At 44.8% G+C, this 27,786-nt stretch overlaps 1 protein-coding gene across 4 annotated transcripts in view; it reads right to left on the reverse strand.

The window, feature by feature from the left end:
• LOC140389354 (G-protein coupled receptor 55-like) overlaps positions 1–27,786 on the reverse strand; it is a 94,517-nt gene that overhangs the window by 11,531 nt on the left and 55,200 nt on the right. Inside the window, exons 1-2 of one of the 4 annotated variants that reach the window (XM_072473520.1) lie at positions 8,432–8,730; positions 2,061–4,653 (exon numbers count right to left, since the gene is read on the reverse strand). The exons of 2 other annotated variants lie outside the window; for them this stretch is intronic. In XM_072473520.1, coding sequence (XP_072329621.1) covers positions 3,681–4,640 — 960 coding nt within the window. In that variant the 5' untranslated portion in view covers positions 4,641–4,653; positions 8,432–8,730 and the 3' untranslated portion in view covers positions 2,061–3,680. Of the gene's footprint in view, positions 1–2,060; positions 4,654–8,431; positions 8,731–27,786 lie in introns of those variants that run through there. One more of the 4 variants, XR_011934356.1, reaches the window with a different exon arrangement.

The raw sequence follows: 27,786 nt of genomic DNA on the forward strand, positions 1-27,786 counted from the left end.
GGTGCGGGTATGTGGCTCCTCCAAAGACTTGTTCCTGGTCATCTACATTCATCTGATGCCTCACTGAAATACCCATTCTATATGCCTGAGCCTAACATGCCTGAGCGCTGACAGTGGGGAACGTCCTTACCCAGTGCACACTCACACAAACAGTTCAAACAGAAATCAGGTACCATTGCTAATTTAGCTACTCACTGGTCTGGGGGTAACGAAGCCTATTGCAATTCTGCCATCAGCACTGCTCTGCTGAGACCAGATAATTCGGTAAATACCAGGAATTGATTCTGGGAATGTGGCAATCTGTCTGGCTCAGCAGCGACCTGAGGAATGCTTGGATCCGCTGAGATATCTGGAAAAACCTGAATACCTTGAATACACTCTCATCAAATACTCGGCGAAAAACATTTGACACTCGGCTTTCCAAGATCCTGGACCACACGCTGGCCAACACACTAGACCTTGAGGGAGCTGCTGCAAAGACTCAATGGGGAAAGGCCACACTCTAAGTCTCAGGCCCTCTTACTAGTACACAAAAGGGCTGGAACCTGTGAAACAACCCTTGGATTGTGTACATCAGAGAACACTTGACATGAAATTTATATTATAATACATCCTTTAATTGTAAATGTCATGAGGCACCTCAGAGTGGTCCATACCATATTGAAGGAAATTGAATTGTATCACTTTGTGAATGTCCATGGAATCCCTGCAGTGCAGAAGGAGACCATTCGCCTCACCGAGTCTGCACCGACCCTCTGAAAGAGCATTCTACCTGAGCCCACTCCCCCCGCCCTATCCCCATAACCCTGTGTATTGATCATGGTGAATCCGCCTAACCTGCACATCTTTGGACACTAAGGCAATTTAGCAAGGCCAATCCCCCTAAACTGCACATCTTTGGTCACTAAGAGGCAATTTAGCATGGCCAATCCCCCTAAACTGCACATCTTTGGACTGTGGTAGGAAACCAGAGCACCTAGTGGAAACTGACGCAGACACGGGGAGAATGTGCAAGCTCCACACAGACAGTGACCCAAGGCCAGAACCGGACCTAGCGCCCTGGCGCTGTGAGGCAGCAGTGCTCATCACTGAGCTGTGGTTCTGTGGATAGTGGCCAGAAGATCTGGGTTAAAGTTCCACTTCAGGACTTGATGTTCATGGAAGGTAATTTTGATAATGTGACCAAACAAGTTGATTATCACCCTGAAATCCTTCCTAGAGACCTGATGACAGGCAGCAAGAGTTGAAGAGTTTCCTGGTCAGCCAGAAGGTGATGGCAACACCAATGCAGTACTTTACCAAGCATAATCAGGGATCAATCCAATGGAAGTCCATGGTTGCCATTGCTCTCTTAGGGCATGGTACCTGAAAGGGGAGGAAGATTACACTTTGTGGAGTGTCAAACTTGAACCATTACGTAAAGTAGCTTTGGAAAATTTTGTGGATAAAGGATATTTTTAGAGAAAAAAATGAACACTTGCCTTTCATAGAAATCAGAGAAATTACAGTGCAGAAGGAGGCCATTCGGCCCATCGAGTCTGCACCGGCTCTTGGAAAGAGCACCCCACATCAAGGTCCACACCTCTATCCTATCCCCATAACACAGTAGCCCCACCCAACACTAAGTGCACTTTTGGACACTAAGGGCAATTTAGCATGGCCAATCCACCTACCCTGCACATCTTTGGACTGTGGGAGGAAACCGGAGCACCCGGAGGAAACCCACGCACACTCGGGGAGAATGTGCAGACTCCGCACAGACAGTGACCCAAGCCGGAATCAAACCTGGGACCCTGGAGCTGTGAAGCAATTGTGCTAACCACTGTGCTACCATGCTGCCTCCTTTCCTGAGCCTTTATTTTTTAAAAGCAGTTTCTGCCAATTTAAAGTAAAGAGGGTAACAACTCAGTTAGGAAGGAGCCAAAGGAGTTGCGCACAAATAGCCCAAGTGCCAACCATCAAGGGGCAAGAGACGGAAATGTTTGAAGTGGGAAAAAATGAAGGGGTTGGTGGAGGTTTAAAACCATGAAAGAAAAATTCAACACACAGAGAGGCTGGAAGGAACTTTATAAAATCCGCAAAATGAATTTAAGACAACATTTTTGACTCTGACTACAAGATGTGGACTGAGATTAACATACTTCCTGTTTTCTTGTAGAGCGAAAGCCTTAATCCACTCGACACCTGTGACTGTCTCTAACTGAAGTTAATGCTCACATTTTGAGTTTGCAATCTGGTTGTTTTTGAATAATGCTGGATGACGATGGGATTGTTAATGCTTTACTGTTTTGTTCCATCAATCTGGGACAAGGGCATTCACAGCACTGAGAGTCAAGGGAGACTGGAGTCGCATGTAATTCACTGCCCTCACCACTGTACTTAAAGGTGCCATGCCACAAAATGTATAATTGCACCTGCAATCAAAAACTACGCACAATAAATACCCAACCTTCCAAGAATCTGCAGGGTTAGGAAATGTGAGAGTTGGCGATCTATAGGATTGCAGATGGGAGCTGTGGAGTTCGGATGTCAATCATGACGCAAAGGTAGTCTTTCTCCTGAGTCAGGAGACCGTGAAACAGTGGCATAATAATAATGTTGTTGGATTTAGTAATCCACTAAGTCCAGACTAATGCTCTGGGTAGACGGGTTCAAATGGCTGCGGGTTGAATTTAAATTCAGTTAGTTAATGCTTTGGATTAATTGGCTACAAAACAAATTGGAATTGAAAGTTATTATTGATTGTTGTAAAATCCCATCTTTAACAGGGAAATCTGCTGCCCTACATTTTTTATTCATGCTTAGAGTACCCATTTCATTTTTTTTCCAAATAAGGGCCGATTTAGCGTCGCCACTTACCCTTCACATCTTTTTGAGTTGTGAGGGTGAGACCCATGCAAACACGGGGAGAATGTGCAAACTCCACACGGACAGTGACCCAGTGCCGGGATCGAACCCGGGCCCTCGGTGCTGTGAAGCAGCAGTGCTAACCACTGCGCCACTGTTCTGCCCCCAGGACAGCATTTATTGACTTCACACCCAGACTCCAGGCCCACAGCTATGCACATAACTCTTAACTGCTCTCAAGGGCCATGAGGGTTCGGCAGCAAATGCTGGCACCCACATCCCCTGAAAGAATGCCACTCTGGGAACTTGCACGCAAATATAGGCTGGCACCCCAGCGCAGTACTGAGAGAGCACTGCATTGTTGAAAACATTTTAGCTGGAGACATTAAGTGTCCCATCTGCCCTTTAAGGGAATAAAAGACCCTTGGAACCATCCAAAAAAGATTGCGAGTGTCCTCCCAGTTTCCCAGTCAATATTTATCCCTCAACCACCTCACCCAAAAAGGCTATCTGGTGATTGCCGCATTGCTGCTTCTGTGATTTTGCTGTGCGCAAATTGGCTGTCATATTTCCCACATGGCAACATTGACTTCACTTCAAAAGTACTTAATTAGCTGAAAATTGCTTTTTAACACTCCTTAAGTTTGTGAAAAGTGCTACATAAATGTCTGTTCTTTCTAAAGAGAAAGTACTAAAGAAATCATCTTGGGTCTATGATGAATAAGCCATGATGTTGACAAAACTGCAGTTGGATGAAACACCGAGGGCAGTGTGTAAGAAAAAGACATGACACAAACCGCATGGTAAATGTGGTAAAGTAGTCCTGAATCTGGCTAAACACTCACATCATTGACTGAGAAAATGGAAACCAAGGACCTCTTGGTGCGTAAGCCCTGGTCCCGAAATTCCTTCGCGACAAAATAGTAACAAACGGCATCTAGGCAACAGTTGACATTGGCTAAACACATGGCACCTTGAACAAATAAACTGATGCTGCGCCGCATCGAACAGTAATCTCTGCCAATGATGTCCCGCCGCACTAAAAATTGGAGCAAGATGCCAAGGTGGGTGGGTGCAAACGAACAGATGAAGATTGCCAAATTGGCAATGATGATTCTGATGCAGATCTGGCTGTTTCCGGGGATGTCGTTTTCTCTCTGCAGAAGTTTCCTGATGATTCGGACTGAACAAAAGACCATAATGGCCATCGGGATGACAAACCCCAACAGCTCCACGAAAGCTATCAGAGCCGGGTTCCATGACTTATCAGAAAATCCGTGGAAACAGACGATGGTGGAGTTAGTGGAACCCGTGCTGTCATGGAACCCATAGATCGGGATGCTCCCCAACCACACAAAGGCCCAAATGACAAGGCAAATTATCACAGTGTTCTGGGGCGAGCGGAAAACCCTCGCCTTCAAAGGGTGGATGATGGCGAGATAGCGATCAATGCTGATGGAGGTGATAATGAAGATGCTGGCATACATGTTGACAAAGTAGAGGGACTCCATAAAGGAACAGAAAGCAACGTTGAAGGGCCAGCCCCCATCCTGATCAAGCATCTTAAAAGGAAGGGAGAACAGCAGCAGGATGTCTGCCAGGGCAAGGTTGCTCATGTAAATGGTGGATTCGGTCCATCGCTTGATCTTGCAGCAGAACATGAAGAGAGCCAGGAGGTTGAAGGGCAGCCCCAGGATGAAGGTGGGGATGTAGATCACCAGTTGCATAATTTCCTCCTCCTCACTCGTGTCAAATTCACACACATTAGACTTTCTCTGGTGGCCCAGATCCATGGCTTGGTTAATCCTGCAAAGGGAAAGCATGACTTAGAGCCCAGGCACTTTATTTTAAATCAAGAGGGTAGAAATCATGACCAATAATGTTACATTACAAAGACAGGTGATAAGTCCTCATTGCCGCCAGAGAGCTTAATCTGTCAATAGCACACATGGAAATTCAGACAGCACAGACTCATAAGTTGCCTTTTTACTGCACTCATATGAAATTCCTCCCTCTGCTTTTATAATAGAGACATTAATAAACAGGTCAAATCTTTTATTAAAATAGTGGAAAGAGGAGTGCTGGGGCAGGTTTGTTGAGCATTTAAACGATAGCACCAGCAACATTCTTTTTTACCTTTTGTACTAGTTCTCTCACATCTCGGGAGAGATCTACCTGATTGGGAACAGATTCCTGTAGTGAACTCATTTAGCCAGATGTTTCCCGCCACTTGGAACACTGGGAAACACTACGCTATTGAATCCTCATTCAGGTACATATGGGGCCTCAGCGGGGAATACCACGATGAGGCCTCACTTAGTCCAGTTTTCGGCACTGAGGGGCTCCGCTTTACGGAACTCCTCAGTGCAGAAGGAGATCGGAATACCATTTTTAAATGGTGTCCCGATCTCTCAACCCCCCCACATGACCTACGAACCCTCCACTCACCTATAAGGGGGTCCTCAGGCCACCTCACACACCCCTTCACCTGCAACAAGGCACCCCATGGCCCCAATCCCTGTTGCAGGACCCATGCCAGCTGGCAGTGCCACCTGGGCACCTTCAGGTTGGCACCGCCATGGTTCCGGGCTGGCAGTGGCACTTTGGCAATGCCAAGGTGGCATCAGCAGTGGCAGAGCGCCATCCTGCCAGAGGGCAAACACCTGGGGACCTCCGGTCCTCTTGGAGACCCCCATGAGTGCCGTTCCATTGGTCCCCCTTTGTGGAGACCATTACTGAATGACCCTCGTCCGAAATGTCCAAGGCAAGGGGATTAGATCCCATGCCTGGATAGATAGTGGGAGTGCATATTAGATTGAGACTAGCTGTTTTATTCTAATATGCAGATCTGCTAAAAGGTGATCGTGTTCGATCTCACAAGGTGTGGTGAGCCGGGTAGATCCTGCAAGAGGGATCACCTGGTATCTACCAGCCGTTCCGCACATTTGGACGTGACGTGGCCCGTAGATCGCACCCCTCATGTGGTGACCTGAGATGAGCTGCCTCAAAAAGTGTTGGAAGCTGATTCAATAGTAACTTTCAAAATGAATATATACTTGAAAAGGAAAACATTTACAGGGCTGCGTGAGAAGGAATGAGTGAGTCATTGAATAGCTTTTTCAAATAGCTGGCAGAAGCAAAGTGGGCCAAAGTGTCTCCCTTCTGTCTGATTCCGTGTGCTGTATAATCTCGAATATTATTCGCAAAATCTACCATCTCTAACTTGCAGATAATTACACATCTGGGGCGTCATTCTCCGCCGGCGGGAGTCTCCGTTCTGCCGGCACCGGGGAGTTTCCCGACGGCGTGGGGCTGCCCCACAATGGGAAACCCCATTGACCGGCCGGTGTTACGGAGAGTCCCGCCGGCCGGTCGACGCAGAAATGTGGCGGGGCGGGTAGGAGAATTTCGCCCCTGAAGTTTATTTCAACCTCTAACATTTGTCGATGTTCTGAACCACTAGGCTCAATGCATTACAGTTGGATATTCTCAAACACTGAAATAACCACTACACCAACTACTTTTTAAACTTCTGGTTATAAATCAATGTTATTTGATTTATCAATGTTATCAATGTTAAACTGAACGCAACTAACTCGTTAAATATTTTGTTCAAAAAGCCAACTGTTCATTTTGGTACCATGCTTCATTTCTTTCCCCTGTTAGCTGCCTGAACCTTGGTTGTCCTCCGACAACCCCACCCACACCTACTTGTATCAATGGTGCTAAATGGCGACACGGTAGCACTGTGATTAGCACTGTTGCTTCACAGTACCAGGGACCCCAGTTTGATTCCCGGCTTAGGTCACTGTCTGTGTGGAGTCTGCACGTTCTCCCCGTGTCTGCATGGGTTTCCTTCGGGCACGCCGGTTTCCTTCCACAAGTCCCGAAAGACGCGATTGTAACGGTAATTGGACAGTCTGAATTCTCCTTCAGTGTACCCGAACAGGCGCCAGAATGTGGCGACTGGGAGCTTTTCACAGAAACAGTGTTAATGTTAGTGTGACACTAATAAAAAATATTATTATTATTATTAATCAACTGTTTCAAGTATTCCTTCAATTAGACACCCAGTTTTCTGTGGCGGCTTCTTTCGTCATCTGTAATAAGTAATAAATTAAGAGCATTCTGTGCGGCAACAAAGACAGAATGCCTTCTAAATAATCAGCTGAATAAGATCAACCAGGCAGAGTGAAAATAGCAGTGTCCAGAACTGCCAAAAGTCAGAGATAATGAGGCAAAAGAATTCGACATCAGTCACACAACTGTTGAGATCAAATTGAAATTCAATGGCCCACACAACTGAGTAAATTCTTGTGGATGGAGTTACCTTGCTTTTGAGTACAGGATCCAAAAGGACAACCATGATGAGTAGACCCCAGTCAGTGGGCTTAGTACCCTTGATAGATTTTTTGACCGAAGGTATATTGTTTTGTATTTATTTTTTGTACTTTTTATTTTATTTTTCCAATTAAGGAACAATGTCGTGTGGTCAATCCACATACCCTTGTATCTGTTTTTTAATTATAGTTTTTGTATGATTTGTCTGCTACAAATTGAGTAACATATATGACAGTAAACTGCATTGTTGAGATAATCAAATTTAATATGTTAGTTCAAGAATAATTGTCCTTTCACTTAATCACAATCCGTTCTCTCCTCAGCCCCACCATCTCCCCAGCCTGACTCCCTCCCCAATCCGACTCTCTCCCCAACCTGACTCTCTCCCCAGTCTGAATCTATCCAGCCTGTCTCTCTCCCCAGTCAGACTCTCGCCCCAGTCCGACTCTCTCCCCAGCCTGACTCTCTTCCCAACCTGACTCTCTCTCCAGTCCAACTCTCTCCCCAGTCCGACTCCCTCCCCAGTTCGACTCCCTCCCCGGTCCGACTCCCTCCCCAGCTCGACTCTCTCCCAAGCCTGACTCTCTGTCTACTCCGACTCTCTCCCCAGCCCGATTTTCTCCCCAGCCTGACTCTCTCTCCCCAAACTGATTCTCTCCCCAGCCTGACTCTCTCTCCCCAAACTGATTCTCTTCCCAGCCTGGCATCCCCTGAAAATCAACTATTTTACGCTGTTGAATTAGTCATGGTTTTGCGGTGTTTGTAACTGAGTTAAATCAAATTCGGCTTTGTGAAAATGTCTCCCTCTATAAGTTCCAAAAGTGAAGAGCTAATTATGTGCATGATAACATATCAAGTATATTTTATAAGCATTGTGCACGCAATTTATCCAGCCCATTCCAGTCGTCAAATCTTTCCACCTCACTGAAAATGGGAAATCAGAGAAAGCTGCCACTGACACACCAATATGACAAGTTAACTTCTCAAACACATACACGCACATAATTCCACTGAATTCAAATTATTTCTAAATACATAATTATACTCACAATATATTAGTCAATAGTAGGCTTGCCAAAATGTGGATGAGTATACCTCGTCCACCCCTGTCTGACTATCAGTAGTCACCTAAAACGGCACTTGATAGCACAAGAACTTTTAACCACATCCTATGCCCAATGTCTCTCTCCCCGAGTTCTTTTTGCCAGTAAGCCTTCTTTACAATTCAATAAAATGAACCTACCAACATCCCTGCAACTCTCCAGATCCATTCCTTTTTAGATGATTTCTGATTCACGTTCCTTTTTTTGTTGGAATGATATCAGGCTATTCTCCCTTTCAGCCTGAAGGCAAACTGTGTCCATTTTAGAGTGATTCGGAACTCAAGCTTAATCCTCAGCTTGCCTCAGCCCCTGCTCTGCGTCCTTTTCTTCATTCTCCCTCTAACCAGTTTAGGGTCTACAGCAGGCTCGTAAATATTCCTGGCGTGACTGAGAAAAATGTAGTGGTTAACAAGTTGTCTTCATGTGGGTGTTAAAGAGTCATTACAGCCTTTGAAAATGAAAGAGCGTTTTGAGAATATCGTGCCCAGCGAGACAATGAAACCAGAAGCAATCTGTGACTCGCACTCAACAGAAGAAATACAGAGCACCACACTTAATAAATCTAGCTTAAGCCTGACTGTTGTTCAGATTCAACCCAGGAAAGGAACAGCAAACACCAGACCGACAGCAGTAAGCTGCAATATTATAAGTACACCTAGCTCAAGCAACCAAAGTATGGGGAACTATGCATGAGGAACCTCTCCGGAGACATGGAGGTTGAAACCAAAATTTATTGATTTTCTGGTTATTTAAAGGAATGCTGTTGAAGCAGGAATGTGGGCAATTTTTAATAGCTTAGCAAACTAAATTATCTCATACATGGCAGAAATTTTCAGAAGGATATGAAACAATAGTAAAGAGGTCTTGTGGCACAGTGATTGGTTGGAAGTTTTGTGTTTAAATCCCAGTTCAGGACTTGATGGCCACTGAAGGGTACGTTCTTGCCATGGCCCGACAGGTGGATTATCAGCTTGTAAATCCATCCAATATGCCAGATGAGTGGGAGAGATTCCTGGTCAGCCAGACTGCAGGAGGCAATGGCAAAAAACACTGCAGCACCTTGCCAAGCTTAATCATGCATCAATCCAATTGGAAGCCCATAGTCACCAACGCCTTCTTAGGGCATGTTATCTGAAGGAGGAGGAGGTAAAACAATAGAGTTGGGAAAATGGGGGAGGGGGGTGTCAATTGTTCTAATATAGACTGGGGGGAAAACAGTGCAAAGTGGGAAGAAGGCAGAGGAATATCTGAAGTGTGTATGGGAGAAATTTCTTGATCAGTCTGTTTCCAGCCATATGAGGAGGAAAACATATCCTGCATCAAGTTCTAAGAAATGAAGTGTGGATATTGAAGTATGTTTCAGTGGGAGAGCATTTGGGAAACAATGATCATAATGTCATTAGGTTGTGTAAAAGGACAAAGAAGAACAAAAGGTGAAAATACTAAACTGGAAGCGGGTTAATTATAGTTAATTGAAAAGGGATCAGACCCAGATGCATTGGAATCAAATATTGGCAGGTAAAATAGTAAATCAACAACGAAGATAGTTTGTGGCCAGACTAGACACATTCCCACAAGGGGGAAAGGAAGGGCATCCAAAACCTGGCTTCTATGAAGGTAGTTCATTAGCAGGAGGCCGAGGTGAATCATCAACATAACAACATGATAAGCAGAAGACGGAATAGACTGTACAGTCCCTTGAGCCAGCTCCACAATTCAGCATGACCATGATAGGTCTTCGATCTCAGCTCTACTTTCCTGCCCAATCCACATATCTTTTGATTCATTTCGAGTCCAAACATCTCTTACTCTTAGCCTTGAATATACTCAATGACCAAGCATTCACTGCCCCCTGGGTAGAGAATTCCAAAGATTCGCAATCATATGAGTGCAGAAATCTATCCTCCTCTTAGTCCGTAATGAATGACCCCTTATTCTGAGACAGAGCCACGGCTCTCGGCACCCCCACTATGGGAATCAACCTCCCAGAATCTTGTATGTTTCAGTGATATCCACCTTTCATTTTTCTAAACTCCAGAGAATATAGGCTCTGTCAGCATTGAGGATGTGGGTATTTATGGATCCTCCGCCTCCTTCTGTTCACTGTTTATTTGAACATCGCTGAATGCAGTAAAACTGCAGGGCTTTGATGTATCAGTTGGTTGTGGGATGACTTAGCTTCATCTTGTTTCCACTGTTTAGAATGCATGTAGTCCTTTTTTGTAGCCTCCTAAGTTGTTACCTCAATACTAGATGTACCCAAGGCTGCTCTAGGCATTTTCTCTGAAAGGCCTTACTGAACCTGGGTTGGTCCCCTATTTGATGATAATGGCAAAATGAGGCATATAATGGCTAATCAGATGACAGTGTTGTGGAATATAATTCCACTATTGATGGTCCACAGCATCTCTTGGATACCCAGTTTTCAGCTGCTCCCGTACAACACAGTGGTTAAAAAAGCTTTGTATTTATAAAGCGCCTTTCATTATCACTGCATATCTCAAAGAACTTTACAGCCAGTTCAGTACTTTTGTAGGGTAGTTGCTATTGTTCAGGAGGAAACCGGAAAGTGTATTGCAATCTTGCACAAATAATAATGTGTTAATGTCAGATAATCTGTCATGTTTATTGAGGGATAAATATTAGCCAGGATATTGAGGTTAACTCCCCTGATTTTCTACAAAATAATCTCTTATGTTCTCCGGTCCTTGGTTGGAAGTTTCAGCGAAAAGATAGTACATCCAACAGTGCAGCATTCCCTGGAGTGTCAGCCTAGATTTTGTTGCTCGAGGTCCTGGAGTGGGGCTTGAACTCAGAACCAATTGCAACTCAGAAGTACCAACTGAGGCACAGCTGACCCTTTAATACCACACAAAACAATGAAGGGTGTTCAGTGAGAAGACGGCACTTTGTCTCCACAATGTCTGCAGTGGACACTCCGATCAATACTGTCATTTACAGAAGTGTCAGTGACTGATTGATTGGTCAGGGTGAGGCTAAGTAAGGTTTTCCATCTTGTTGCTTTTCTCGCCACATGTTGCAGGTCTATATATTCTGGCAGACATGCCTTCGGAGGTTGGTCGGCTCACTCAGTAGTAGTGCTGCTGAGCCACTCTTGCTGATGTTCCCCTTCCAGAATACATCCCAGGAACTTGATACCTTCAATATTTTTTTCCCAGTGTGCTGAACATCGAAGAATATTAATCTATCAGCCGAGAGAGGCAGGGTAGAGAGGGGTGGGGGGAGGAGCTGGGGGTAAGGTGGCAATATGCAGGGAATTTCCTTGTGCAAGTTTGACCTGATGCCTAATGCCGCGAGCCTTCATGAGGTTTGGAGTCAATGTTGTGGGACTCCAGAGCCACTCCCCCCTGACTGTATACCACTGTGCTGACACCACTACTAGGTCTGTCCTCCTAGTGGGATGTGGCATACCCAGGTTTGGTGATGGAGGTGTCTGGGGCATTGGCTGTGAGGAATGGTCGAGGAATATGACTGTCAGACTATTGCGGAACTAGTTTGTAGGACACATTTACTCAGTTGCAGAGATAGACACATGCACACACACACGTGTACACATGGACAAATACTCTCGGAAATGGATGAATACACTTATGCTCATGTACATATACTGTAAATGGCAGAGAGTATTGCGTGTAGTTATGGTCACCACATTATCAGAAGGACATGGAAGCTTTGGAGAGAGTGCAAAGAAGGTTCACCAGGATGTTGCCTGGTCTTGAGGGTGTTGGCTATGAGGAGAGGTTGAATAAACTAGGATAGTTTTCACTGGAAAGATGGAGGCTGAGAGGAGACCTGATACAAAATTATAAGAGGCACAGACAGGGGGGATAGTCAGAGGCTTTTTCCAAGGGTGAAAGTGTCAATTACAAGAGGGCACATGTTCAATATGAGAGGGGGAAAGATTAAGGGAGATGTGCGGGGTATATTTTGCACACAGAGAGTGGTGGGTGCCTGGAACCCACTGCCAGAGGATGTGGTGGAAGCAGGCACATTAGCAACATTAGGAGGCATCTGGATGGGTACAGAAATAGGGAGGAAATAGAGGAATTAGAGTAAAGTCAGAAGGTTTTTTTTTAGTTAGGGTATCATGATCGGCACAGGTTTGGAGGCTGAAAGGCCTGTTCCTGTGCTGTACTTTTCTTTGTTCTTTGTTCTTTGACACCGCTCTCAATTTTGGCACAATTCCCAGATGTTAGTGGAAAGGACTTTGCAAGGTTTTGTAGCAGTTTAATCCAATTGAGTGGCTCGCTGGTCCACTTCAGGGAGCAATTAAGAGTCAAACACATTGCTGCAGATCAGGAGTCACATAGGGGCCAGAACAGGCAAGGATGGTAGATTTCCTTCCCTAAAAATACATTAGTGAACAGGGTGGGTGTGACAACCCAATAGTTTCATGGTCACCACCATTGAGACTATTGTTTTATTCCAGATTTATTCAAATAACTAAATTTAAATTCTCCAGTTGTCATTTTCTCATGACTCCAAATAATTAGTCTAGATTTCAGAATGACTCGTCCAATAACATAACGATTACCTACCAACACATTTTGGATGCAAAATATTTATTAGGAATTCAGAATGAAGAACAGATGTGGACCATCCATTAGACTCATCTCCTGTTCCCTTTACTGCCTCTGGGCTCAACCCTTGAGCACGCATCAAACCTCCCATAATCCTCCATTCTAGCACTGGTAACTCTTCCAGAACCTGAAGTGTAGTGCCCGTCATTTCAAAGCTGCTTTATCTCGTGCCCATTTCAAACCTCGTCTTTCTAAAGATACTCAGCCCCATGCACACCTCTCCGCCACTCCATCTTTAGATCCCTTCAGTGTAGTGTCACACCTAATCATTATGTTGAGACAATTCTGAGCAGCGATACCAATGGCGTTTTGTGAAACTGTAGCGAAGTGGATTATCCTTGCTCATTCTTTCAGCTGACTCTGGCACAGTTGAAAGCACTGTCTTCCTCCAAAACCTCTTCCCTGTGGTTTGCTACGGTGACTCTTCCCATGCATGGCCCAATCCGAACTCCTTGTATCTTTCTGGACAATCCTGACATGGCCAGCACACCTGCTTATTCTCCAATACCATGTAAGAACATAAGAACATAAGAACCAGGAGCAGGAGTAGGCCATCTGGCCCCTCGAGCCTGCTCCGCCATTCAATGAGATCATGGCTGATATTTTTTGGACTCAGCTCCACTTTCCGGCCTGAACATCATAACCCTTAATCCCTTTATTCTTCAAAAAACTATCTATCTTTATCTTAAAAACATTTAATGAAGGAGCCTCAACTGCTTCACTGGGCAAGGAATTCCACAGATTCACAACGCTTTGGGTGAAGAAGTTCCTCCTAAGCTCAGTCCTAAATCTACTTCCCCTTATTTTGAGGCTATGCCCCCTAGTTCTGCTTTCACCCGCCAATGGAAACAACTTGCCCGCATCTATCCTATCTATTCCCTTCATAATTTTATATGTTTCTCTAAGATCCCCCCGCATCCTTCTAAATTCCAACGAGTACAGTCCCAGTCGACTCAACCTGTCCTCGTAATCCAACCCCTTCAGGTCTGGGATTAACCTAGTGAATCTCCTCTGCACACCCTCCAGCGCCAGTACATCCTTTCTCAGGGAAAGGAGACCAAAACTGAACACAATACTCCAGGTGTGGCCTCACTAACACCTTATACAATTGCAGCATAACCTCCCTCGTCTTAAACTCCATCCCTCTAGCAATGAAGGACAAAATTCCATTTGCCTTCTTAATCACCTGTTGCACCTGTGAACCAACTTTTTGCGAATCTTGCACGAGCACACCCAGGTCTCTCTGCACGGCAGCATGTTTTAATATTTTATCATTTAAATAATAATCCCTTTTGCTATTATTCCTACCAAAATGGATAACCTCACATTTGTCAACATTATATTCCATCTGCCAGACACTAGCCCATTCACTTAACCTATCCAATTCCCTCTGCAGACTTCCGGTATCCTCTGCACTTTTTGCTTTACCATTCATCTTAGTGTCGTCTGCAAACTTGGACACATTGCACTTGGTCCCCAACTCCAAATCATCTATGTAAATTGTGAACAATTGTGGGCCCAACACTGATCCCTGAGGGACACCACTAGCTACTGATTGCCAACCAGAGAAACACCCATTAATCCCCACTCTTTGCTTTCTATTAATTAACCAATCCTCTATCCATGCTACTACTTTATCCTTAATGCCATGCATCTTTATCTTATGCAGCAATTTTTTGTGTGGCACCTTGTCAAAAGCTTTCTGGAAATCCACATCCATTAGCTCCCCGTTATCTACCGCTCTGGTAATGTCCTCAAAAAAGTTAGCTAAATTAGTTAGGCACGACCTGCCCGATATGAACCCATGCTGCGTCTGCCCAATGGGACAATTTCCATCCAGATGCCTCGCTATTTCTTCCTTGATGATAGATTCCAGCATCTTCCCTACTACCGAAGTTAAGCTAACTCCCTATAATTATCCGCTTTTTGCCTACCTCCTTTTTCAAACAGTGGTGTCACGTTTGCTAATTTCCAATCTGCCGGGACCACCCCAGAGTCTAGTGAAATTTGGTAAATTATCACTAGTGCTTTTGCAATTTCCATAGCCATCTCTTTTCGCACTCTAGGATGCATTCCATCAGGGCCAGGAGACTTGTCTACCTTTAGCCCCATTAGCTTGCCCATCACTACTTCCTTAGTGATAACAATCATCTCAAAGTCCTCACCAGTCATAGCCTCATTTCCATCTGTCACTGGCATGTTATTTGTGTCTTCCACTGTGAAGGCCGACCCAAAATACCTGTTCAGTTCCTCAGCCATTTCCTCATCTCCCATTATTAAATCTCCCTTCTCATCCTCTAAATGACCAATATTTACCTTAGTCACTCTTTTTTGTTTTATATATTTGTAGAAACTTTTACTATCTGTTTTTATATTCTGAGCAAGTTTACTCTCATAATCTATCTTACTCTTCTTTATAGCTTTTTTAGTAGCTTTCTGTTGCCCCCTAAAGATTTCCCAGCCCTCTAGTCTCCCACTAATCTTTGCCACTTTGTATGCTTTTTCCTTCAATTTGATACTCTCCCTTATTTCCTTAGATAGCCACGGTCGATTTTCCCACTTTCTACCGTCCTTCCTTTTGGTTGGTATAAACATTTGCTGAGCAGTGTGAAAAATTGCTTGGAAGGTTCTCCACTGTTCCTCAACTGTTTCACCATAAAGTCTTTGCTCCCAGTCTACCTTAGCTAGCTCTTCCCTCATCACATTGTAATCTCCTTTGTTTAAGCACAAAACACTAGTGTTTGATTTTACCTTCTCACCCTCCACCTGTATTTTAAATTCCACTATATTATGATCGCTCCTTCCGAGAGGATCCCTAACTATGAGATCATTAATCGATCCTGTCTCATTACACAGGACCAGATCTAGGACCACTTGTTCCCTCGTAGGTTCCATTACATACTGTTCTAGGAAACTATCGCGGATACATTCTATAAATTCCTCCTCAAGGCTGCCTTGACCGACCTGGTTAAACCAATCGACATGTAGATTAAAATCCCCCATGATAACTGCTGTACCATTTCTACATGCATCAGTTAATTCTTTGTTTATTGTCTGTCCCACCATAATGTTACTATTTGGTGGCCTATAGACTACTCCTATCAGTGACTTTTTTGCCTTACTATCCCTGATTTCCACCCAAATGGATTCAATCTTATCCTCCATAGCACCGATGTTATCCCTTACTATTGCCCGGATGTCATCCTGATGTAAGCTGGGTGTAGGCACCACCTTCCCCCTTTTCTATTCCTTAATCATGTGTTGCTTGTCAGCAAAGTCGAAGTGTCATACATATATTGTAATGATAGGATCCTTACAGTGCAGAAGAAGACCATTTGACCCATCGAGTCAGCAGACCCTCCGAAAGAGCACCCCAACTAGACTCACTCCTCTGCTCCATGCCTCTAACCCCCACCTAACCTTTGGATACCAAGGGGCAATTTAGCATGGCCAATCCACCTGACCTGCACATCTTTTGACTTTGGGAGGAAACCGGAGCATGTGAAGGAAACCCACGCAGACACGGGGAGAAAATGCAGACTCCTCACAGAGAGTCACCCAAGGTCGGAATTGAGCCCGGCTCCCTGACACTGTGAGGCAGCAGTGTTAACCACTGTGCCACCGTGCTGCCCGTAGTGCAGGGAACATGGCTGCCAATTTTCACACAGCAAACTCACACAAACAACAAAGAGACCAAAATAACCTGTTTTCCTTTGTGATGTATATTGATTAGGACACCAGGGATAAATCCCCGGATCTTTTTTGAAAAGTAATGGAGTCTTTTATGTGTACCTGAGCGAGCAGACAGCGCCTAGGTTCAATGTCTCATCCAAACGACCACACATCCAACAATATAGCATGCCCTCACTGCAGTGCCAGTCCTGATTCTTATGCTGAAGCTCTGGACAAGGGGTCGGAACCCACAACCTTTTCATTCGGAGGCAAAAGCACAAAAGCTGAGCCTTTCAAATAGAAAGAGAAAGACATCCATTTCCACAATTTAAAAAAAATGTCGGTATCTGGGCGTCGCTGGTTAGGCCAGCATTTATTGCCCATCCCTAGTTGCCCTTCAGAAGGTGGTGATGAGCTGCCTTTTTGAACTGCTGCTGCCCCTGAGGTGTAGGTACACCCACAGTGCTGTTAGGGAGGGAGTTCCAGGATTTTGCCCCAGCGGCAGTGCAGGAACTGCAATATATTTCCAAGTCGGGGTGGTGAGCGACTTGGAGGGAAACCTCCAGGTGGTGGGATCCCAGGTATTTTCTGCTCTTGTCCTTCTAGATGTTAGTGGTCATGGGTTTGGAAGGTGAAAGCAGCTAATATTTCCACATAGATATATCAATCTAGTGAGGTGGGTTTAGTTTCAGCATATTTACCGAGAAACAATCTTCATTATCTTTAAATCAATGCACAGACCAGACTACCCATGGACAACAGTTTACGCCCTGATTTATTGAGATCTATTTACAGCCCTGGTTAATTGGCGTTTTCAATGTGTGAGCTGTTTATCTCATAGAATCATAAAATGGGTAGGGCATAGAAGGAGACCATTCGGCCCATTGTGCCTGTGTCAGCTCTGTGCATGAGCAGCTCAGATAGTCCCACTTCCCTGCCTTTTATTATTATCTTTATTATTGTCACAAATAGGCTTATATTAACACTGCAATGAAGTTACTGTGAAAAGCTCCGAGTCGCCACATTCCGGCGCCTGTTCGAGTACACTGAGGGAGAATTCAGAATGTCCAATTCACCTAACAGAACATCTTTTGGGACTTGTGGTAGGAAACCAGAGCACCCAGAGGAAACCCACGTAGACACGGGGAGAACGTGCAAACTCCACAGACAGTGACCCAAGTCGTAAATCGAACCTGGGACCCTGACGCTGTGAAGCAGCGATGGTAACCATTGTGCTACCTTAGTCCTGCAATTTCTTTCTCTTTGGATCAGTATCCAATTCCCCTTTTGGAAACCACAATTGAATCTGTCTTCATCACACTCTCAAGCAATGCATTGCATTCCTAACCACCCCTTGCATAAAAACCTTTTCCCCATGTCACATTTGGTTATTTTGCCACTCACCATGCATCACTGTCTTCTGGTTCTCCCCCCTTCCGCCAATAAGAACAGGTCGCCCCCCCCCCCCCCCCCCCCACCCCCCAGCTACTCTTTTCAGACTCCTAATGACTTTGAACAGCTCAATCAAACCTTCTCACAACCTTCTCTTCTTCATGAAGAATAAGCCCAAGCTTCTCCTGCTTTAATTGGGGTTTGCAGCGAGCATATTGTTTACTCTTTGATTTATTAGGGTCTTTGAAGTGAGAGCTGTTAATGCCCTGGTTTATTGGGGTCTGCGAAAACTGGGCTGATAATTCCCCGATTTAACCTCATTCAGTAACTAGTAGAAATATATGAAACAACAACTGCATTGCACAGGACATCTGAGGATGAGTTGGTGGTTTTGCGAATGACTTGTGGGAAGACCTATACGTGTTATTCTTAACCACTTCCCGTTTGGATTGAGTAACAAATCACAATTGTTCTAAATGTGCAGCAACTGCACGTCATTGAGTAATAATGAAAGCTTCAAAATCACTCAGTAATTTTGTTGGAAGGTGGTTAATGATTAAGATCATTAATGCACATTGATTTACTGTAAAAACACCTTCAAACTGCAGCATATCTACAAGTACCACCATCAGAAACCTCTTTCCAAAACCAAATATAGAAATTATTCCCCCTTGATCACTTGAGCTTGGCTTCCTGTTGCTTTAACGTGTTGAAAGTTTTTGTATAACTTTATTAACAGTGGACTTGGCAACGCCCGAGATGACAGACAGTTCATGGGGGGACAGTGTATAGAGGAGGGGTTTGGAGGTACAGAATGGGTGGTCACAGCAGCAGGTGTCACACCATGAACAAATATTGCAACTAGGATGCTGGATGAAAGTTCTGGATTTTTTTTGCTTCTGTTCCCTGTTAAGGATGGGGAAAAATGAAAATAATTACATGAAATTGGGATAAAATAAAAAGGGGAATTGATAAAGCGGGCTGCCTGAAGTGGGTTTTGATATGTAAATTAACATACTATGCGAAAAGCAAGTGGTTACCTATGTGACTTGGAGAAAACCATGGGATATAGAAGAATTAGCTTCAAAGTTGAGCGACAGTGGAATTGGCACTTATGTGTTAAAAAGCCAGGCCCACAGGGTGGGTAACCTCAAAGGGAAAGAATGGTATATCCATACACAATAACTGGAGAAAGGGACACAGTAGCAGCAGCCACCATCACATCTCCCCTGAAAACAAGTTATTCTTTAAAAGGCAGGTAGTTAAACATCTAAAACTTGAACTGAGAAGATTACACCTTTGGTGAAGCTGAAGACAGTTTTTCCAAATGTGGACAAATAACCTGTGCATGGTAATTATCTGCTGGATTGAGTTGATAGAGTTATATAATACTAGATGTTGTTTGTGAACAAGGGGCATCTCAGAGTTCAGGGAGCATAGGTATTTGAGAACAAAGGGGTAACTTCATGTAATTGTGTGAGTATATAGCCATCAGTGGGAAGGCAGTGGCATAGTGGTATTGCCATTGGACTAGTAATGCAGAGATCCAGGTTAATCCACTGGGGACTGGGTTTAAATCCTGCCATAGCAGATGGTGAAATTCGAATTAGATTTTTTTTAAAGTCTAATGATGACCAGGAAACCATTGTCGATTGTCGTAAAAGCTCATCTGGCTCACTAATGTCCTTCAGAGAATGAAATCAGTTGTCCTTACCTGGTCTGACCTACATGTGACTCCAGATCCACAGCAATGTGGTTGACTCTTAAATGCCCTCAGGGTGGGCAATAATGCTGGCCCAGCCAGCAATACCCACATGCCATGAACGAATAAAAAAAAGTTAAGTGTGCTGTTGTAGTGTATTGCGGTCCTTCTTGTCGTACGTTTTGCTTTTAAATAATAAATATTCTGTATTAATTGATCACAAAATGACTGTACTATTTCTCCCTGGTTTGCAAATTTTTTTCTCACATTATACCAAATTGAAAATATACGCCACTAAGAACCAATGTTCCAAGTTACCCTTCTGGGTTTTGGGGTGCCCTCGCATTCAACTTCAGCAGAGTTCTTAACATCTCTAACATGTCCTGTTGGAGATGAAGAGAATTCTGTTTGTGGAATTGTGAGCTTTAATCTACATCCAGGTCAGAGTGCATTCATACTTCCTTCATTGAATCATAGAATTTACAATGCAGAAGGAGGCCATTCGGCCCATCGTGAATGCACCGGTCCTTGGAAAGAGCACCCTACTTAAGCTCACATCCCCACTCTTTCCCCGGAACTCCGGAACCCAGTAACCCCACCCAACGTTTTTGGACACTCAGGGCAATTTATCATGGCCAATCCACCTAACCTGCACATCTTTGGACTGTGGGAGGAAGCCGGAGCTCCCGGTGGAAACCCACGCACACACGGGGAGGATGTGCAGACTCCGCACAGACAGTGACCCAGTGGGGAATCGAACCTGGGACCCTGGAGTAACCGTGCTGCCCTTAGGTGTGGGACCAGTGCTGCTGCAAATTTTTTAAAGAAGTCCACCGGGAATCCGTCCAGACCCGGTATCTTCCCAGACTGCACAGTGTTGATATTCTCTATGATCTCCCCAGTGCTAGTGATGTTTCTGTCCATTTTCTTTCCTCCCCCATGTTCAGTCCGTCAAAAAACTGTTGCATCTTCGAATCCCCAAGGGAACCCCTGGTAGTAGGTCGCAAACACCTGGTTGATCTTGTCTAAGCCATGTCTAGCCTGCAGTTTTTATCTTTCATCTGCGCTATTTCCCTCGTGGCTGCCTGCTTTCTCAGCTGCGACTACTCCCAATCACACTTCAACTCATACTGGGTTTTTGATTCAATGATTCCACAATCATCCTCCAGTAGCTTTTTAAAAAATTAATTTACGGGATATGGGTATCGCTGGTTAGGCCAGCATTGATTGCCCATCCCTAGTTGCCCTTCAGAAGGTGGCGGTGAGCTGTCTTCTTGAACAGCTGCAGTCCTTGAGGTGTAGCTACATCCACTATGCTGTTACGAAGGGAGTTCCAGGATTTTGCCCCAGCGACAGTGACGATATATGGCGATATATTTCCAAGTCAGGGTGGTGAGTGACTTGAAGGGGAACCTCCAAGTGGTGGGGTTCCCAGGTATCTGCTGCTCTTATCCTTCTAGATGGTAGTGCTCATGGATTTGGAAGATGCTGTTTAAGGAACCTTGGTGAGTTACTACAGCCCATCTTATAGATGGTACACACTGCTGCTACTGTTTGTTGGTGGTGGAGTGTTTGAATGTTTGTGGAAGGGGGAGAAATCATGCGGATTGCTTTGTCCTGGATGGTGTCAAGCTTCTTGAGTGTTGTTGGAGCTGCACTCATCCAGGCAAGTGGAGAATATTCCATTAAACTCCTGTCTTGTGCCTTGTAGATGGTGGACAGGCTGTGTGGGGTGTGGGGGGGGGGGGGGGGGGGGGGGGTCAGGGGGTGAGTTACTCGCCCTAGGATTTCTAGCCTTAGACCTGCCCTGGTAGCCACAGTATTAATATTGCTAGTCCAGTTCAGTTTCTGATCAATGGTAACCCCCAGGATGTTGATTGTTGAGGATTCTGCGATGTTAATGCCATTGAATGTCAAGGGGCAGTGGTTAGATCCTCTCTTGTAGGAGATGATCATTGCCTGGCACTTGTGTGGCGTGAATGTAACTTGCCACTTGTCAGCCCAAGCCTGGATATTGTCCAGGTCTTGCTGCATTTGGACATGGACTGCTTCATTGACGGAGGAGTTGCGAATGGTGCTGAACATTGTGCAGTCATCCACAAACATCCCCACTTCTTACATTATAATGGAAGGGAGGTCATTGATGAAGCAGCTGAAGATGGTTGGGCCTCGGACACTACCCTGAGGAACTCCTGCAGTGATGTCCTGAAGCTGAGATGATTGACCTCCAACCATCACAACCATCTACCTTTGTGCCTGGTATGACTCCAACCAATGGAGAGTTTACCCAAATGAAAATTCATTGTCAGACATGAAGCACACAGAAGCTTTTCAAACTTTGTGTTGAATACTGTCCTCACTTAGTGTAGGGATTCATTGGGTAAGAATAGAAGGAAAGAATAGTATTAACCTGAGTTCAACACAAGAACTCTCATCTCTCTCAGATATGTTTTAGTGTAGGAATCCCTCTAAAGTGTGTGTGTCTGTCTGTGTGCATCTGTATTTGTGTGTATGTGTTTGTATATGTTTTGTGTGTGTGTGCGTGCATGTTTTGTGTGTGTGTGTGCCTGTTTGTGTGTGTCTGGAATGTTTCTGTCTGTGTGTGTGTGTTTCTGTGTCTGTATGTCTTTGTCTGTGTTTCTGTGTCTGTATGTGTGTGTGTTTGTATGTGTTTGTCTGTGTTTCTGTGTCTGTATGTCTTTGTCTGTGTTTCTGTGTCTGTATGTGTGTGTGTTTGTGTGTGTTTCTGTGTCTGTATGTCTTTGTCTGTGTTTCTGTCTCTGTATGTGTGTGTGTGTTTCTGTGTCTGTATGTCTTTGTCTGTGTTTCTGTCTCTGTATGTGTGTGTGTTTGTCTGTGTTTGTCTGTGTTTCTGTGTCTGTATGTCTTTGTCTGTGTTTCTGTCTCTGTATGTGTGTGTTTGTCTGTGTTTGTGTGTGTTTCTGTGTCTGTATGTCGTTGTCTGTATTTCTGTCTCTGTATGTGTGTGTGTTTGTCTGTGTTTGTATGTGTTTCTGTGTCTGTATGTCTTTGTCTGTATTTCTGGCTCTGTATGTGTGTGTGTTTGTCTGTGTTTGTGTGTGTTGCTGTGTCTGTATGTCTTTGTCTGTGTTTCTGTCTCTGTATGTGTGTGTGTTTGTATGTGTTTCTGTGTCTGTATGTCTTGGTCTGTGTTTCTGTCTCTGTATGCGTGTGTGTTTGTGTGTGTTTCTGTGTCTGTATGTCTTTGTCTGTGTTTCTGTCTCTGTATGTGTGTGTGTTTGTCTGTGTTTGTGTGTGTTTCTGTGTCTGTATGTCTTTGTCTGTGTTTCTGTCTCTGTATGTGTGTGTGTTTGTCTGTGTTTCTGTGTCTGTATGTCTTTGTCTGTGTTTCTGTGTCTGCATGTGTGTGTGTTTGTGTGTGTTTCTGTGTCTGTATGTCTTTGTCTGTGTTTCTGTCTCTGTATGTGTGTGTGTTTGTCTGTGTTTGTGTGTCTGTATGTCTTTGTCTGTGTTTCTGTGTCTGTATGTGTGTGTGTTTGTGTGTGTTTCTGTGTCTGTATGTCTTTGTCTGTGTTTCTGTCTCTGTATGTGTGTGTGTTTGTCTGTGTTTCTGTCTCTGTATGTGTGTGTGTGTGTGTGTTTCTGTGTCTGCATGTCTTTGTCTGTGTTTCTGTCTCTGTATGTGTGTGTGTCTGTCTGTGTTTGTGTGTGTTTCTGTGTCTGTATGTCTTTGTCTGTGTTTCTGTCTCTGTATGTGTGTGTGTTTGTCTGTGTTTGTGTGTGTTTCTGTGTCTGTATGTCTTTGTCTGTGTTTGTGTGTGTCACATATACCACATATTGAAATAAACAGACAATTCACGGTTTTGTGGAAGTTCAGTGACTTCTAAAATGTAAGCTGTTCACGGACAAAATATCAGTGCTCAGGAAAGTCTGTAGCCCAGCCAGTATACAGAAAACAGAGGGAACTGTAAAAATGCTGAGTTCCAATGACTGGCAACCAAGGACTTATAATAACAATAGTTTATTAAGTAGTCTGAGCAGCTCTCACATGCTTCTACTCTACCCACTTTCTGGGGAGAACTCCTGCTCTTCAGTCATGTGACCCTTTAAGTAGCTGCATCATCAAATCATCACATGACCACTCGGTCTACAGCTTCCCCGTTTGAGTTGGCACAATTGGTGGTACTGAGATGTAACAGTGTTCGTGAACAGTAAATATGTGCAAACCATTTAATAACCTACAGATTGAACAGGCTAACAATACGTAACTATTTACATCGGGGGAAACACAGATTAAGCTGTTGCAACCGGTGCACAGCCCATCTCGTCTCCTCCCTCTGCCCCATTTTGTTGTTTCATTGAAGAGCGTTGAAGGCCCATTATAGATTAGTCCAGACACCTTGGGCTAGGATCTCTGATTTTGAGGTTATGTCTGGAAGATCCGTGGCGTTTTACGTGGGAAAAAATCGGCGGCGCCCCCACACCAATCCTCCGACCAGTGAGGGGCTAACAGCTCACATAAAACGCCCGGCCTCCATGAAAAAACGGCTGGAGAATTGCCAGGTGCGTGGCCGTGCATGTGCACGGCGACGACTTGCAGTGGTCGGCCCGTACAACATGGCGCCGGCCATGCGTGGACCCGGCCTGCCAGATAGTACCCCCCTGGACACCTCCTCGCCATCCCTTGGCCACCCCCCACCAGTACTCCCAGCCCCCACAGACGCCCGCCGGCCAGCAGGACGGCTCCCGCCCAACTGTGGCGGTGCTGGACACAGTCCACTGTCATGAACTCAGCCCATCCGGGGTGGAACATTGGGGGAGGGCCTTCAGGTGACGTCCTGAGGAGGTAGACAAAAGACAGATAACTATAGGCCAGTTAGCTTAACTTCTGCAGTGGGGAAAATGCTTGAACCTAACATCAAGGAAGAAATAGTGAGACATCTGGATATAAATTGTCCTATTGGGCAGATGCAGCATGGTTTATGAAAGGTAGGTCATGTTTAACTAATTTACTCGAATTCATTGAGGACATTACAAGCACGGTTGACAACGGTGGACAACGGGAAACCGGTGGATGTTGTATCTGGATTTCCAGAAGGCATTCGACAAGGTGCCGCACAAAAGGCTGCTGCATAATATAAAGGTGCATAGCATTACGAGTAATGTATTAGCATGGATAGAGGATTGGTTGACTAAAAGAAAGCAAAGAGTGGGGATAAATGGGCATTTTTCTGGTTGGCGCTCAGTGGCTAATGATGTGCCTCAGTGGTCAGTGTTGGGATCGCATTTGTTTATAATTTATGTAGATGATTTGGAGTTGGGGACCAAGTATAATGTGTCAAAGTTGGCAGATGACACTAAGATGAGTGGAGGAGCAAAGTGTGCAGAGAGGACAGTGAAAGTCTGCAGAGGGGTATAGATAGTTTAAGTGAGTTGGCAAAGGTCTGGCAGATGAAATGAAAATTAAAATCGCTTATTGTCAGAAGTAGGCTTCAATGAAGTTACTGTGAAAAGCCCCTAGTCGAGTACAATGTTGGTAAATGTGAGCCACACCAGGCAACCCTATCGTTTCAGGCAATGTGACACTATGTGAGAACCTCTCTGGCAACATCAAGGATATCTTGAAACCCATCGTATAAGGAACCCGCAGCTTCTGTCGCGACACTACAAACTTCTTACAGAAACTCAACACCCATGGACCAGTTGAACCAGGAATATTCCCCGTCATAATGGATGTCTCGGCACTCTACACCAGCATCCCCCATGACGAAGGCATTGCTGCAACAGCCTCAGTACTCAACACCGACAACTGCCAATCTCCAGAAGCAATTCTACAACTCATCCGCTTCATCCTGGATCACAACATCTTCACCTTCAACACCAAGTTCTTCATCCAGACATACGGAACAGCCATGGGGACCAGATTTGCACCTCAATACGCCAACATCTCCATGCACAAGTTGTAACAAGACCTCTTCACCACACAGGACCGTCAACCGATGCTATACACCAGATATAGCAATGGCATTTTTTTCCTTTGGACCCACAGCAAAGAATCACTGAAACTACTACACAATTATATCAATAAGTTCCATTCCACCATCAGACTCACCGTGGACTACTCTCCAGAATCGGTTGCATTCTTGGACACATGCATTGGCAACAAGGACGGTCACCTCAGCACTTCGCTTTACCGCAAGCTCACAGACCGCCTCACGATTCTCCACCTCTCCAGCTTTCACCCGAAACACATTAAAGAAGCCATCCCCTATGGACAAGCCCTCCAGATACCCAGGATCTGCTCAGACGAGAAGGAACGTAACAGACATCTACAGATGCTGAAAGACGTCCTCATAAGAACGGATATGGCGCTCGACTCATCGATCAACTGTTCCAACGCACCACAGCAAAAAGTCACACCGACCTCCTCAGAAGACAAACATGGGACACGACCGACAGAATACCCTTTGTTGTCCAGTACTTCCCCCGGAGCGGAGAAATACGACATCTTCTTTGGAACATTAAAGGAATTAAGGGTTATGGTGAGTGGGCGGATAAGTGGAGCTGAGTCCACAAAAAGATCAGCCATGATCTTATTGAATGGCGGAGGTATGATCAGTCAGCTCGTAGACAACACGAAAATTGGTGGCGTGGTAAACAGGGAGGAGGAAAGCCTTAGATTACAAGATGAGAGAGACAGGCATCAGATGAGCAGGACAGTGGGAAATAGAATTTAACTCTCAAAGGTGTGAGATGCTGCATTTTGGGAGGACTTAGAAGGGAATATACAATGTCGGCAGGATTCTAGGATACAGAGGACCTTAGAGACCTTGGTATGCATGTCCATAGGCCCCTGAAGACAGCAGGGCAGGTAGATAAGATGGTTAAGGAGGCATATGGGTACTTGTTTTTTTAGCCGAGGCATAGAAAGTAAGAGCAGAGAGGTTATGATGGAGCTATAAAATGTTTGTTAGACCACAGCTAGAGTAGTGTGTGCAGTTCTGGTTGTTACACCATAGGAAGGATGCGATTGCACTAGAGAGGGTGCAGAGGAGATTCATCAGGGTATTGCCTGGGCTGCAGTGTTTCAGCTATGAGGAGAGGCTGGTTAGGTTGGGGTTGTTTTCCTTCGAGTATGGAAGGCTGAGGGGGGACCTGATCGAGGTGTACAAAATTATGATGGACATAGATAGGAAGAAACTTTTCCCCTTTGTAGAGGGCTCAATAACAAGGGGCACAGATTTAAGGAAGGGGCAGAAGGGATTTGAGGCAAAGTTGTTTCCCCAGCAGGTGGTGGGAATCTGGAACTCACTGCCTGAAAGGGTGGTAGAGGCGGGAATCCTCACAACATTTAAGAAGCATTTAGATGAGCATTTGAAATGCCTAAGCATACAAGGAATATCGGAATCAAATAGATAGTTGCTTGATGACCAGCACCGATATGATGGGCCAAAGAACCTCTTTTTGTGCTGTAAAACTCTATGACTCTATGATGTCTGCCTGAGAGCATCTTTGAGTTCCTGGATTTGATGAGAGAACAAATCTGTAGTCATGATGTCTATTTCTTCCTCTCAATCTGACTGGTCTTTGGTGGGTAGGACAGCATGGAAAGGGCATCAGCCAATTGAAACTCCTTACCACGTTTGTAGATGACACTGAGGTTGTAGCAATGTAGCTTTAATATCATGCACAGACGCAGTGCGAAGAGGCTTTTTAAAAATAGTTATGAAGCTGATGGTCAGTTTCAAAACTTGCAGGAAGATCATATATGAAGTCATCAAATTTCTGACAGGCGGACACAAAAGCAAGGAGTTCCTTCTCGATCTGTGCATAACGTGTCCCAGTGACAGCAAAGGCTGGATACAGACTGCACCAAGTCTGTGCTGGGAGACGTCTGTTGATAGGAGTACAGGTGCTCGAATGTCAAATATCGTCCAACAGTGGGGTTGAGAGTGCCTGTTTTGAGTCTGTTGAAGATTGTTGTGTGGCACTCCTGCCAATAACATTCAACATCTTGGTGGAGGAGCTGACGAAGAGGTCCAGTGACTTCACTGTAACAAGGAATGAACATTGCATTATTTCATCATGCCAAGGAAGCATTGTAACATGTGTTGGTCCATGGGAATGGCCTTCTGTCATATAGCCG

This window comes from Scyliorhinus torazame, chromosome 14 (assembly GCF_047496885.1).
Source record: "Scyliorhinus torazame isolate Kashiwa2021f chromosome 14, sScyTor2.1, whole genome shotgun sequence".
NCBI classification, from domain to species: domain Eukaryota; kingdom Metazoa; phylum Chordata; class Chondrichthyes; order Carcharhiniformes; family Scyliorhinidae; genus Scyliorhinus; species Scyliorhinus torazame.